The sequence below is a fragment of the Oncorhynchus tshawytscha genome, linkage group LG12 (assembly GCF_018296145.1).
Source record: "Oncorhynchus tshawytscha isolate Ot180627B linkage group LG12, Otsh_v2.0, whole genome shotgun sequence".
NCBI classification, from domain to species: domain Eukaryota; kingdom Metazoa; phylum Chordata; class Actinopteri; order Salmoniformes; family Salmonidae; genus Oncorhynchus; species Oncorhynchus tshawytscha.
Window position 1 is genome coordinate 11,880,804 of NC_056440.1, and position 14,062 is coordinate 11,894,865.

The 14,062-nt window shown below is 45.2% G+C and overlaps 1 protein-coding gene across 1 annotated transcript in view; it reads left to right on the forward strand.

Moving 5' to 3' along the window:
• The window catches only part of ksr2 (kinase suppressor of ras 2), a 99,074-nt gene that overhangs the window by 11,788 nt on the left and 73,224 nt on the right, over positions 1–14,062 (forward strand). Inside the window, exons 2-3 of the mRNA XM_042331341.1 lie at positions 594–734; positions 2,821–2,971. Coding sequence (XP_042187275.1) covers positions 594–734; positions 2,821–2,971 — 292 coding nt within the window. The remainder of the gene's footprint in view (positions 1–593; positions 735–2,820; positions 2,972–14,062) is intronic.

Consider the following 14,062-nt stretch of genomic DNA (forward strand, 5'->3'; position numbering starts at 1 on the left):
AACTTTCTAAGCTTTGAAAACGTTCTAAGCTTGGAGACCTTAAAATACAGATGATGAGATTGAAAGTAATTTTTTATTGTAGGTAGTTTGAGTCTTTGTAAACAACCATTGTATAGCTTCAAAATATGTTTGATCTAATGCAGCCTTATTCAAACGGGACACCCAGCCATTCCATGTATTTGAACAATTCCAGAGCTAGCACACCTGATTAAACTTGCCAACTTGACTAGGTGAATTGCCAACTTGACTAGGTGAATTGCCAACTTGACTAGGTGAATTGCCAACTTGACTGGGTGAATTGCCAACTTGACTAGGTGAATTAATCAATGTGAATTGACTAGGTGAATTGTCAACTTGACGAGGTGAATTAATCAATGTGAATTGACTAGGTGAATTGTCAACTTGACTAGGTGAATTAGGTGTGCTAGTTCAGGACACAATTTTGAAACGTCTGTGGGCCCAGAGGAGAGGTTTGAAAATCACTGCTCTCTTAATATATAGATGGTGAGTCCTTGCATCCATAGCTGTGTAACACATTTGGCTTGTGCTTCTCCAGCTCTAACTCACACATGTCCCTCTGTCCCCCCCTGCAGGGAAAGCTGGTGAAGTACTTCAGTCGCCAGCTGTCCTGTAAGGTGAGAGTGGCCTTACAGGAGGACACCACTGAGCTACAGGACTTCCCCCGTCTGGGACACTGGTTCCGTATAGTCAACCTGAGGAAGGAGGTCACTGAGGTACTTTGATTTGCATCTACGTATCACAATCACTGTGAGTAAAACCTTCTTACAAATAGCCGATGGTCTGCAAAATGTATGATAATAAAAGGAAAGGGAAAACAATACATTTACATTTGAGTCATTTAGAGTAGTCCCATTTCAAAGTCATTTGGTCAAAGGTTGGGCTCAAAATTCAGTCATTTGAGTCATTTATGTTGGGCTCATTTTCAATTCCAGTCATTTGAGTCATTTAGCGGCAGTGTTGGGCTCAGTCCCATTTCAATTCCAGTCATTTGAGTCATTTAGCGGCAGTGTTGGGCTCAGTCCCATTTCAATTCCAGTCATTTGAGTCATTTAGCGGCAGTGTTGGGCTCAGTCCCATTTCAATTCCAGTCATTTGAGTCATTTAGCGGCAGTGTTGGGCATTTTCAATTCCAGTCATTTGAGTCATTTAGCGGCAGTGTTGGGCTCAGTCCCATTTCAATTCCAGTCATTTGAGTCATTTAGCGGCAGTGTTGGGCTCAGTCCCATTTCAATTCCAGTCATTTCAGGAAGTAAACAAAATTCTAACTCCCAATTCCACATTTTCCTTTGAAAATTGAAACGTTTTTACGAGGGTTGGAATTTTAATTTTATGTATACTTCCTGCTTACAAGAGCGGTCAGGATGGTGGATCGGACTAATGCCTTATCATAAACAAATATTACTTTCAATTTCTATAAGCCCAACATAGTCTTCTTCCTTTGCCCAAAACACATCACTTCCTGAACCTTCTCGAGTGCTACCTTGTCTCTCTAGCATGCATTGTTGTTACTAGCACTTACTTTGCTCATAGCTACTTTTACTGATGAAAAGTTTTACTTACTTCAACTCTGATATGTGGTTGTCTAGCTTCATTAAGATGAATGCATTAACTTCAAGTCGCTACGGATAAGAGCGTCTGCTAAATGACTAACATGTCTATGACCCCAACCCTGTTTAGACACTCTTATCCAGAGTCCCATACAGTTAGTGCATTCGTCTTAAGGTAGCTAGGTGAGACAACCACATATCACAGTCAGTCACAGTAAGCAACACATTTATAAAAAAATAAAAATAATAATAAGTAGCTATCAGCAAAGTCAGTGCTAGTAAGAAAAGACAAGAGTGGGAGCACGTTTCTGTCTTCCCTGGTCATATGATCTTTTATTTTATATACCGAACAAAAATATAAACACTACAATTTCAAAGATTTTACTGAGTTACAGTTCATATGAGGAAATCAGTCAATTGAAATAAATTCATTAGGTCCTAATCTATGGATTTCACATGACTGCGAATAAAGATATGTATCTGTTGGTCACAGAAACCTTTAAAAAAAATGGGCTTCAGGATCTCGTCACAGTATTTTTGTGCATTCAAATTGTTATCGATAACATGCAATTGTTTTCGTTGTCCGTAGCTTATGCCTGCCCATACCTTAACTCCACCGCCACGCCACCATGGGACTGTCTGTTCACAACGTTGACATCAGCAAACCGCTCACCCACACGACGACATACACATGGTCTGTAGTTGTGAGGCCAATTGGGTGTACTGCAAAACTATCTTAAATGACTTTGGAGGTGGATTATGGTCGAGAAATTAACATTAAATTCTCTGACAATAGCTCTGGTGGACATTGCCGCAGTCAGAATGCCAATTGCATGCTCCCTCAAAACTTGAGACATCTGTGGCATTGTGTTGTGTGACACTGATGTAAACTCATTTGTGCACAACATTTGAGAGAAATAAGATTTTTGTGAGTATGGAACATTTCTGGAATCTTTTATTTCAGCTCATGAAACATGGGACCAATACTTTACATGTTGTGTTTATATTTTAGTTCAGTGTATAATCTAAAATACCTGATCTTATATCAGCATTCTCTGATACTCTTGGTAAATACAGGTCCAGAGGTATCAAACTCCATTTCTGTGTGTGTTAGTTTGGGCGCTTGTGTGTTAGCCTGGGTGCCAGTCTGTTTCTGCTCTCTAGCCAACTCCTGATGGAATCGTCATGACAATGAAGTAGGCAGAAGCACAAACAGATCTGGGACCAGGCTACTTGTCTGTGTGTTCTGTAGGAGATGGGTCCAGGCGAGGTGACTCTAGAGGGGCTGTTGGAGATGAGTGATGAGGAGGTGTGTGAGGCCATGGAGAAGTTTGGAGCCAACGACGAGGAGTGTGCCCGACTCAATGCCTCTCTGACCTGCCTAAGGAGGGCCCACAAGTCAGGTAGGAACCCTACACACTTGGAGGGAGAGGGAGGAAAGGTAGACAGTGGGGGGGGTCAAAACCCTCAGGTAGGAACCCTACACACATGGAGAGAGAGGGAGGAAAGGTAGACAGTGGGGGGCAAGTCAGGTAGGAACCCTACACACTTGGAGGGAGAGGGAGGAAAGGTAGACAGTGGGGGGCAAGTCAGGTAGGAACCCTACACACTTGGAGGGAGAGGGAGGAAAGGTAGACAGTGGGGGCAAGTCAGGTAGGAACCCTAGTGACAGTGGGGGGCAAGTCAGGTAGGAACCCTACACACTTGGAGGGAGAGGGAGGAAAGGTAGACAGTGGGGGGCAAGTCAGGTAGGAACCCTACACACTTGGAGGGAGAGGGAGGAAAGGTAGACAGTGGGGGGCAAGTCAGGTAGGAACCCTACACACTTGGAGGGAGAGGGAGGAAAGGTAGACAGTGGGGGGGCAAGTCAGGTATTTATTTAACTTTCATTTACCTAGGCAAGTGTGTTAAGAACAAATTCTTATTTACAATGACAGCCTACCCCGCCAAACCCATGCGCCGCCCTATGGGACTCCCAATCACAGCCGGATGTGATACAGCCTGGATTTGAATCAGGGACTGTAGTGACACCTCTTGCACAGCGACGCAGTGCCTTAGACCGCTGCACCACTCGGTAGGGCCCCTAACACATGCCGTCTCTGAGGAAGGGAGAGAAGGAGGGAAGAAGAGAGGGGGAGGGCACTCTGGGACGTAACTGACTCCTCTAGGTTGTTATTGCCTGAGTTCATTGGGAGTTTTCAGTTAGTTTATACAGTAGCCTTGTATTACTATCGCGATCTCGCAAGCTTACATAAATACTCTGAGTGTACAAAATATTAGGAAAACCATTGAGTTGCACCCTCCTTTGGCCTCAGAACAGCCTCAGGTCGTTGGGGGACGGACTACACAGTGTTGAAAGCGTTCCACAGGGATACTGGCCCATATTGACTCCAATGCTTCCCACAGTTGTGTCAAGAAGGCTGGATGTCCTTTGGGTGGTGGACCATTGTTGAAACACACAGGAAACTGTTGGGCGTGAGAAACCAAGCAGCGTTGCAGTTCTTGACACACTCAAATCGGTGCGCCTGGCCCCTACTACCAAACCCAGTTCAAAGGCACTTAAATCTTTTGTCTTGCCCATTCACCCTCTGAATGTCACACATACACAATACATGTCTCAATTGTCTCAAGGCTTAAAGGTCCTTCTTTAACCTGTCTCCTCCCCTTCATCTACACTGATTTATGGCAGGTAGCCGGCAGGTAGCCTAGTGGTTAGAGTGTAGGGATGGCAGGTAGCCTAGTGGTTAGAGTGTTGGGCCAGTAACCGAAAGGTTGCTAGATCAAATTCCTGAGTTGACTAGATAAAAATCTGTCGTTCTGCCCCTGAACAAGGCAGTTAACCCATTGTTCCTAGGCCATCTTTGTAAATAAGAATTTGTTCTTAACTAGCCTAGTTAAATCAAAAAGTTGACATCAATTATGGATCATAGCTTTCACCTGAATTCACTTTGTCATTCTGTCATGGAAAGTTCCTAATGTTTTGTACACTCAGTGTGTTTCGCTACAAGCAAAACACATTTATTTAAGCTCACGATATCAGGATGGTCGTATGAGGTCTCCAGCCCTGTTCCTGGAGAGCAACCGTTCTACAGGTTCCTGATATCAGGATGGTAGTATGAGGTCTCCAGCCCTGTGCCTGGAGAGCAACCGTTCTACAGGTTCCTGATATCAGGATGGTCGTATGAGGTCTCCAGCCCTGTTCCTGGAGAGCAACCGTTCTACAGGTTCCTGATATCAGGATGGTAGTATGAGGTCTCCAGCCCTGTGCCTGGAGAGCAACCGTTCTACAGGTTCCTGATATCAGGATGGTAGTATGAGGTCTCCAGCCCTGTTCCTGGAGAGCAACCGCAAGGTTCCTGATATCAGGATGGTAGTATGAGGTCTCCAGCCCTGTTCCTGGAGGTTCCTGATATCAGGATGGTAGTATGAGGTCTCCAGCCCTGTGCCTGGAGAGCAACCGTTCTACAGGTTCCTGATATCAGGATGGTAGTATGAGGTCTCCAGCCCTGTTCCTGGAGAGCAACCGTTCTACAGGTTCCTGATATCAGGATGGTAGTATGAGGTCTCCAGCCCTGTTCCTGGAGAGCAACCGTTCTACAGGTTCCTGATATCAGGATGGTAGTATGAGGTCTCCAGCCCTGTTCCTGGAGAGCAACCGTTCTACAGGTTCCTGATATCAGGATGGTAGTATGAGGTCTCCAGCCCTGTTCCTGGAGAGCAACCGTTCTACAGGTTCCTGATATCAGGATGGTAGTATGAGGTCTCCAGCCCTGTTCCTGGAGAGCAACCGTTCTACAGGTTCCTGATATCAGGATGGTAGTATGAGGTCTCCAGCCCTGTTCCTGGAGAGCAACCGTTCTACAGGTTCCTGATATCAGGATGGTAGTATGAGGTTATCTATACCTGAGCTCTCCAGCCCTGTTCCTGGAGTGCAACCATCCCATAGGTTTGAACTCCTACTCTAATCTTGTGCACTTGATTCTAATAATTAGCTGGTTGATAAACTGAATCAGCTAAGTTACAGGAGGTTAGCTCTCCAGGAACAGGGTTGGAGAGAAAACCAACACAAGGGTAACTCTCCAGGAACAGGGTTGGAGAGAAAACCAACACAAGGGTAACTCTCCAGGAACAGGGTTGGAGAGAAAACCAACACAAGGGTAACTCTCCAGGAACAGGGTTGGAGGGCAGTGGTGGAAAAAGTACCCAAATGTCATACTTGAGTAAAAGAAAAGATAACTTAATAGAAAAGGACTCAAGTGAAAGTCACCCAGTAAAATACTACTTGAGTAAAAGTCTAAAAGTATTTGGTTTTAAATATACTTAAGTATCAAAAGTAAATGTAATTGCTAAAATGTACTTAATTATCAAATGGAAAAGTACAAGTCTAAATCATTTAAAATTCCTTATAATATAATATAATTTATTTTAATAAGCAAAGCAGATGGCCACATTTTTTTTTTAATGGATAGCCAGAGCCTTGCTCCAACTCAGACATAATTTAAAAACAAAGCATGTGTTTAGTGAGTCAGCCAGATCAGAGGCAGTAGGGATGACCAAGGATGTTCTCTTGATAAGTGTGTGAAATAGACCATTGTCCTGTCCTGCTAAGCAAGTACTTTTGGGTGTCAGGGAAAATGTAGGAGTAAAAAGTACATAATTATCTCTAGGAATGTAGTGAAGTAAAATATTAATAGCAAAGTAAAGTACAGATACCCCAAAAAAACTACTTAAGTAGTACTTTCAAGTATTTTTGCCCAAGTACTTTACACCACCTGATCTATACAGTTCATGAGGACCTTTCATGAACTGGTGAATGCTGCCATCTGTTGACCAGATTTAGCAGCACAGTATGAAGTCAATATAGCCTGGATGCCAGTTTCAGAATGACACAATGAGGAATGAAGGGCTGGAGATACAACGACTGGTGGGATTGAATCTGTTGACTCTGCTAGTCTATTCTGCTGTGTTAGTGGAAAAGCCTGCACACCTTAAGATCACTTCTGTTGGTCAATTGCACACAAATTCCAACTGAAATTTGACTTACGCTTTTAACCCAACCCCTCCAAAAGACACATGCAGGATTTGGCTGCAACACTGGGCGCCCAGGAAGCTGTTGTGCAGGGTTAAATGCCTTGCTCAAGGGCACAACGACAGGCAATGGCATCTTGAATTTGATAACAGCAACCTTCTGGATGCCAGCTCACTTCCTGCCAGATTTGTCCCGTCTGACCCGGGATTCAAACTGGCAACCCTCCAGTTGCTGGCTTGCCTCTCTAACCGCTAGGCTGCCTGCTGCCCCGTGGGTCTCCAGCACCAGGTTTTAACAGGGAAATATCTAAGTGTTAAATGATCCATATTGAGTTATTTATTGCTCTTGCCATTATAGGATCAATGAAGCTCTCTGCCCTCGTATACTGTCACAGCCCCTTTTAGTACCCTTTACCTGTGACTGTGTGACATCCTCACAGTCGTCCCCTCGTTCCTCTCCATGGGTGCATCTCAAATGTTTCCTTGTCTCGTTTCCTTCATCTCCACTGATGTCAATGGAAACCAAATTATTGTACGGCATTACAAGACATTACACCATTTTGCTTTCACCATTTTGCTCTTTCAGTATAGATGAAGGAAGGATATGAGGAAAGGAGGCTGCTGCGGATGATTGAGATGCACCCTCCCAGCATACAGAGCATGCGGTCCGTTGGCATTTTGTCCAATAGGGGGCAGCACAGACCACATGTTTATTTTCAGAACTAAACAGTCTAGTGTTGTAGTGTTGCTGGCTGAGCAGAAGGGGACAGTAGACCATCACAAAACTAGGTTTGATATCAAGGTTTGATGTGTGTGTCAACCCCCCCACACACACACACATTCATTCATTCCCACCAGATGTGTCTCTTAGTTGAGTCACTGGGATACTTTCTGTTATCAAGACAAGTTGAGAAGAGTTGTATTGTGTTCTCCTCATCACAGTCATAGTACCCAGACCGGAAATATGTTTTCTCCAAATGAAATGACAGCAGATGTTACTTTAGGAAAATCTGTCCATGTACCAAACTGCTGTCAGATAACACAATGTCCCATCAGTCCCAAAGTTCATCTTACGGTCACTTCCCTTCCCTGCTTTGATTCTACACACAGCTAACTCCAGTAATAATAATAATAATGAGGAACTTGTTCTCAACTGGCCTACCTGGTTAAATAAAGGTGAAATAATAACAAATAAAATAATAATAATAATGGATTTATAAAGCTCCTTTCTACCAACTGAGCTACTCAAAGTGCTTTACATAGTAAGGGGGGGGAACTCATGCACCACCAACTTGTGGCACCCACTTGGGTGATGCACGGCAACCATTTGCCAATTAGGAATGAAGGGATGATTAGGTGGCCATGATGGACTGGGGCCAGGTTGGGAATTTAGCCAGGACTTCCTCCAATGGAGACAGCCCAGGGATTGGACACCCATACAGAGTCCAGTTGGGTGTGTGTGTGCGTGTCCTTGTGTTCGTGTGTGTGCCTAGTTGTAGTTGTTCCAACCAAGCCTAATAGATCACACACACACATACACATAGGCTAGGCCTGTACATCAGTGGCGGTTGGTGCCGTTTAAGATGAGGGAGGACAAATGTATTTTTTGTGAGCACTGCTTTATTCCTATTACAGCATATTGGATGACTGTCATCCATATTCCATTCAACCAGCTCAATGTAACATCAATGGGTGTAGGCTACTACATCATACTAACATTTTCCTCATACCCATCGGGAGGTTGCTAGAACCTAGCCTATGAATTAAAGTTAACAACGTAGGTGCAGACACGTCGAGAGAAAAATTAGAGTAATCAAGGTGACAGACACTGACACATTCAATACCACCTTGCACACTCTTGCCTGCATCTTGCTGATCTAGGGTGTAATCATTAGTCCAACAGTTGCAAACATAAGTTTCTATTTCTACAAATTCATGTATGTTTATCCCCGTTTTGTTTGCTTCCATTTAAGAAACATTTTTCAACAGAATAGGCTAAATGAATACACCCCTAATCACACGCAAAACACAGTTCACTCCCACAGCAGTCACATACAAACAGCATTGTCCCTTTGATCGTTGTATAATTCCTTCTCGCATTTACGCGCTCTCCTCTTCTCACCTTTGCCCTTCGCTTGTGGACTTCAGTGCACAACATAACAGCTGTCTGTGACCAGGCGAAAAAAACTTTCCAAGCCAAACCTTCATATCATAACCGCTAACCTCTACACACAACCTACATTGTTGTCACCATATTAGCTAACGTCATTGTCAACATACCTACTAGAACTAACGCGTTAGTAAATCTGCTACAATCATGCTGTACAGTGTAGTCAGCATGCAGTTTAGCAGTTACACCGGTGGGCCCTGGTGGCAATAAATGATTAAAACCAAAAGCTTATCTTGACTTGGAAGAGTTCCAGTGTTGGATAGACATAGCCAGCTAGCTAACATAGCATCCCTCTCTGTTTGAGCCAGGTGTTTGAGTAGGCTAAACTAGCTAGCTAAGAAAGTGAAAACAAATAAGAGTCAACTACTCATCACATTTTATCCACTGCAGTGCTAGCTAGCTGTAGCTTATGCTTTCAGTACAAGATTAATTATGTGATCCTTTGATTTGGTGGACAACATGTCAGTTCATGCTGCAAGAGCTCTGATAGGTTGGAGGACGTCCTCCGGAAGTTGTCATGATTACTGTGTAAGTCTATGGAAGGGGTGAGAACCATGATCCTCCTAGGTTTTGTATTGAAGTCACTGTACCCAGAGGAGGACGGAAGCTAGCTCTCCTCCAGCTACTGTAGACCTTCATTGCATAACAGTGTGTTTTAATCAATTATTTGGTGAAGTGAATATATTTAGTGTACTTTTCTCTGAAAATAATAACTTTTTAATGTTTCAGTATTTTTATTTTTATGAAATTCACTGAGGAGGATGGTCCTCCTCTGAGGAGCCTCCACTGCTGTACATAAAACAGACCAAAGCCAGCCTAATTCAGCCCAATTATAAATGATATAGCCATGCATAACATGGATAGCTAAGAGTTGTAACTCTGTATTGTACAGACAGATACAGATATAGTTACAGATACAGTTACTGTTCTCCTTAGTCATCCTGCTTCTCACGGTCAGCAAGGGTGTTGGATACACACACACACACACACACACACACACACACACACACACACACACACACACACACACACACTCTCTAATGTACTCTTTTCATACGGGGGGCCGGCGAGAGGTGTGAATGTAACGGGAACACCACACACTACGCGACTGCTATTAGGGCCTCTCATACTCAGAGCGAAAGGGAGAGAAAGGCATATTTTGTCTCCCAGGTCACGTCTCAAATGGCAACCTATTCCATTTATAGTGCACTTCTTTTGATAAGGGCCCATAAGGCCCTGGTCAAAAGTAGTGCCTTATATAGGGAATAGGTTGCCATTTGGTACGCAGGCTCATACCCAGTCTCAGCCTCATCTTCAGGCCCCAGCCTCAGACTCATCCCCAGCCTTCAGACTCCTCCCCAGCCTCAGTCCTAGCCTCATCCCCAGCCTCAGTCTCATCCCCAGCCTTCATTCTCATTCCCAGCCTCCACACTCCCCCCAAGTCACCAGCCTCAGCCCCAGCCTCCAGTCTCAGCCTCCAGTTTCATCCCCAACCTCATCCCCATTCTCCAGCCCCAGCCTCATCCCCAGGCTCCAGCACCTTCCTCAGCCTCCAGCCCCATCCTCAGCCTCCAGCCCCAGCCTCATTCCCATTCTCCAGCCCCATCCTCAGCCTCCATCCCCAGCCTCCAGCCCCAACTTTCAGCTTTATCCCTAGCCTCCAGCTTCATCTCCAGCCTCCAGCTTCATCTCCAGCTTCCAGGCTCATCACCAGACCCAGCCTTCAGTCTCATCCCCAGCCGCCAGCCCCAGCTTCCAGACTTATCCCCAGCCTCCAGACTCATCCCCAGTCTTAGCCTCCATGCCCAGCCTCCATCCCCAGCCTCCAGTCCCAGACTCATGCCCAGCCTTCAGTCTCATCCCCAGCTGCCAGCCCCAGCCTTCAGACTCATCCCCAGCCTCCAGACTCATCCCCAGGCTCATCCCCAGTCTTAGCCTCCATCCCCAGCCTCCATCCCCAGCCTCCAGCCCCAGTCCCAGACTCATGCCCAGCCTTCAGTCTCATCCCCAGCCGCCAGCCCCAGCCTCCAGACTCATCCCCAGCCTCCAGCCCCAGCCTCCAGTCCCAGACTCATGCCCAGCCTTCAGCCTCAATCCTTTCTTTAAACCTCAAGAGAGAAAATGACCACTACTACACTCTGACGCTCAGCCCCCACTTTGAAATATGACATTTTCTGTGTGTTTTGTGAATTGTCTGAGAGGAATAGGTCTGTGGGGAAGATTCTTCATGGCCCTCTATGGAGGCCTGTCTCCGTAACTCCTACGCAGATCATGAATATGCAGAATATTCACATGAAAAAGTTTGAATTGTCACAGCATTTTGTAATGACTCTTAAAGCCATTGCAGACTTAGTTGCACTTCTGTTATTTGAGAAGCCAGTGACTAATATAAACTTTGTTGTGTACAGGATTTGTAACCTCACTTGGACTCTTCAACTTGAAGTGTCTCCACCCACGCAGTAGAATTGCTAGCTTTTTGGTGGCGTAGCTGGCTAAGACATTGTGGTGTGTTTGCGAGACAGAGGTCCCGAGTTCCAGTCTCTGTGTGAGCTGGTGACGGAGGAATAGATACGGTTACTCAGGTATGGCTGCATCCTTCACAGTTGCATCCATAACAACACTTTTGAGGTTCAATAGAAAAACATAACGTGCCACATGTAATTGTATATTGAGGAGTGAGACATGTGATTGTATATTGAGGAGTGAGACATGTAATTGTATATTGAGGAGTGAGACATGTAATTGTATATTGAGGAGTGAGACATGTGATTGTATATTGAGGAGTGAGACATGTAATTGTATATTGAGGAGTGAGACATGTAATTGTATATTGAGGAGTGAGACATGTAATTGTATATTGAGGAGTGAGACATGTAATTGTAGACATGTAATTGTATATTGAGGTATATTGAGGAGTGAGACATGTGATTGTATATTGAGGAGTGAGACATGTAATTGTATATTGAGGAGTGAGACATGTGATTGTATATTGAGTGAGACATGTGATTGTATATTGAGGAGTGAGACATGTGATTGTATATTGAGTGAGACATGTGATTGTATATTGAGGAGTGAGACATGTAATTGTATATTGAGGAGTGAGACATGTAATTGTATATTGAGGAGTGAGACATGTAATTGTATATTGAGGAGTGAGACATGTAATTGTATATTGAGGAGTGAGACATGTAATTGTATATTGAGGAGTGAGACATGTAATTGTATATTGAGGAGTGAGGAGTGAGACATGTAATTGTATATTGAGGAGTGAGACATGTAATTGTATATTGAGGAGTGAGATAAGTAATTCACTTGCAGTAAATGAGAATTTCAGCTATTAAGAACACTTTCATTTAAAGTGTATATTAGAATAGTTTATTGCGTTATTAATAACAAATACAAGGTGATTGTGGCTTTCACACAGGTCTTGGTTCGTATTTCAACTCACAAGTTGCTTCAGCGTTGAGTCATATTATTTAAGCTAGGATCTTGTCAGTTAGTCCCTCTGTGTTGCTCCAATGTACACACATTATATACCCAGCATGCCCCTCTTCAGCAGCCCACACACACTCAACACATGCATGCATACAAGTGCATGCACACTCACTGTAAACCAAACATCCTGCCTTGTCCTTACTAATAGTGTTCATCTAGCCTTAACGCTGAGAGCTAAGTGTTCATGAGAGAGACAAGTCGTGCCCGGAATTCTCAGACTCAGTATACATCCTCACTCATCTTTTCATCATTAAAAAGACTGGCCCAGCGCCTGCCCTGCCTTAAGACTGCAGTGCTTACACTCACAACTAATTGGCTTCAAATGCCATCTGTGAGTATAGAACGAAGAGGAGAGGAGGAGAGGACAAGAGAGGAGGAGAAGAGAGGAGAGGACAAGAGAGGAGGAGAAGAGAGGAGAGGACAAGAGAGGAGAGGACAAAAGAGGAGAGGAGAAGAGAGGAGAGGACAAGAGAGGAGAGGAGGAGAGGACAAAAGAGAAGAGGAGGAGAGGACAAGAGAGGAAAGGAGGAGAGGACAATAGAGGAGAGGACAAGAGAGAAGAGGACAAGAGAGGATAGGAGAGGAGAAGAGAGGAGAGGACAAGAGAGAAGAGGAGGAGAGGACAGAGAGGAAAGGACAAGAAAGGGGGACAAGAGAGGAGGAGAAGAGAGGAGAGGACAAGAGAGGAGGAGAAGAGAGGAGAAGACAAGAGAGAGAGGAGGAGAGGAGAAGAGAGGAGAGGAGGAGAGGACAAGAGAGGAGAGGAGGAGAGGACAAGAGAGGAGAGGAGGAGGGGACAAGAGAGAAGAGGACAAGAGAGGAGAGGAGAGGAGAAGAGACGAGAGGACAAGAGAGAAGAGGAGGAGAGGACAAGAGAGGAGAGGACAAGAGAGGAGGGAAGCAAGAGAGAAGAGGAGGAGAGGACAAGAGAAGAGAGGACAAGAGGACAAGAGAGGAGAGGACAAGAGAGGAGGAGAGAGAGGAGAGGGAGAGGAGGAGAGGACAAGAGAGGAGGGAAGCAAGAGAGAAGAGGAGGAGAGGACAAGAGAGGAGGAGAAGAGAGGAGAAGGCAAGAGAGAAGAGGAGGAGAGGACAAGAGAGGAGGAGAAGAGAGGAGAAGACAAGACAGAGAAGAGAGGAGAGGACAAGAGAGGAGAGGAGGAGAGGACAAGAGAGGAGATGACAAGGGAGGAGAGGACAAGAGAGGAGAGGAGGAGAGGACAAGAGAGGAGATGAGAGGAGAGGACAAGAGAGAAGAGGAGGAGAGGACAAGAGAGGAGAGGAGGAGAGGACAAGAGAGGAGGGAAGCAAGAGAGAAGAGGAGGAGAGGACAAGAGAAGAGAGGAGAGGACAAGAGAGGAGGAGAAGAGAGGAGAGGACAAGAGAGGACAAGAGAGGAGGGAAGCAAGAGAGAAGAGGAGGAGAGGACAAGAGAGGAGAGGAGGAGAGGACAAGAGAGGAGAGGAGAAGAGGCCAAGAGGAGGAGAGGAAAAGAGGAGAGGACAAGAAGAGAGGAGAGGCAAGGACATGAAAGGAGAGGAGGAGAGGACAAGATGAGAGGAGGAGAGAGGATAGGCGGATACGATGAGAGAGGAGAAGAGGCCAAGAGAGGAGAGGAGGAGAGGGCAAGAGAGGAGAGGACGAGAGGAGAGGGCAAAAGAGGAGATGAGTATGGGAGAGAAGAGGAGAAGAGAAAAGGAGGACAGGCCATGAGAGGAGGAGAGAAGAGAGGAGAGGAGATAAGAGGAAAGGAGGGGAGAGAACAGGAGAGGATAGAAGAGAGCAAGCTTTTCTAGCTACT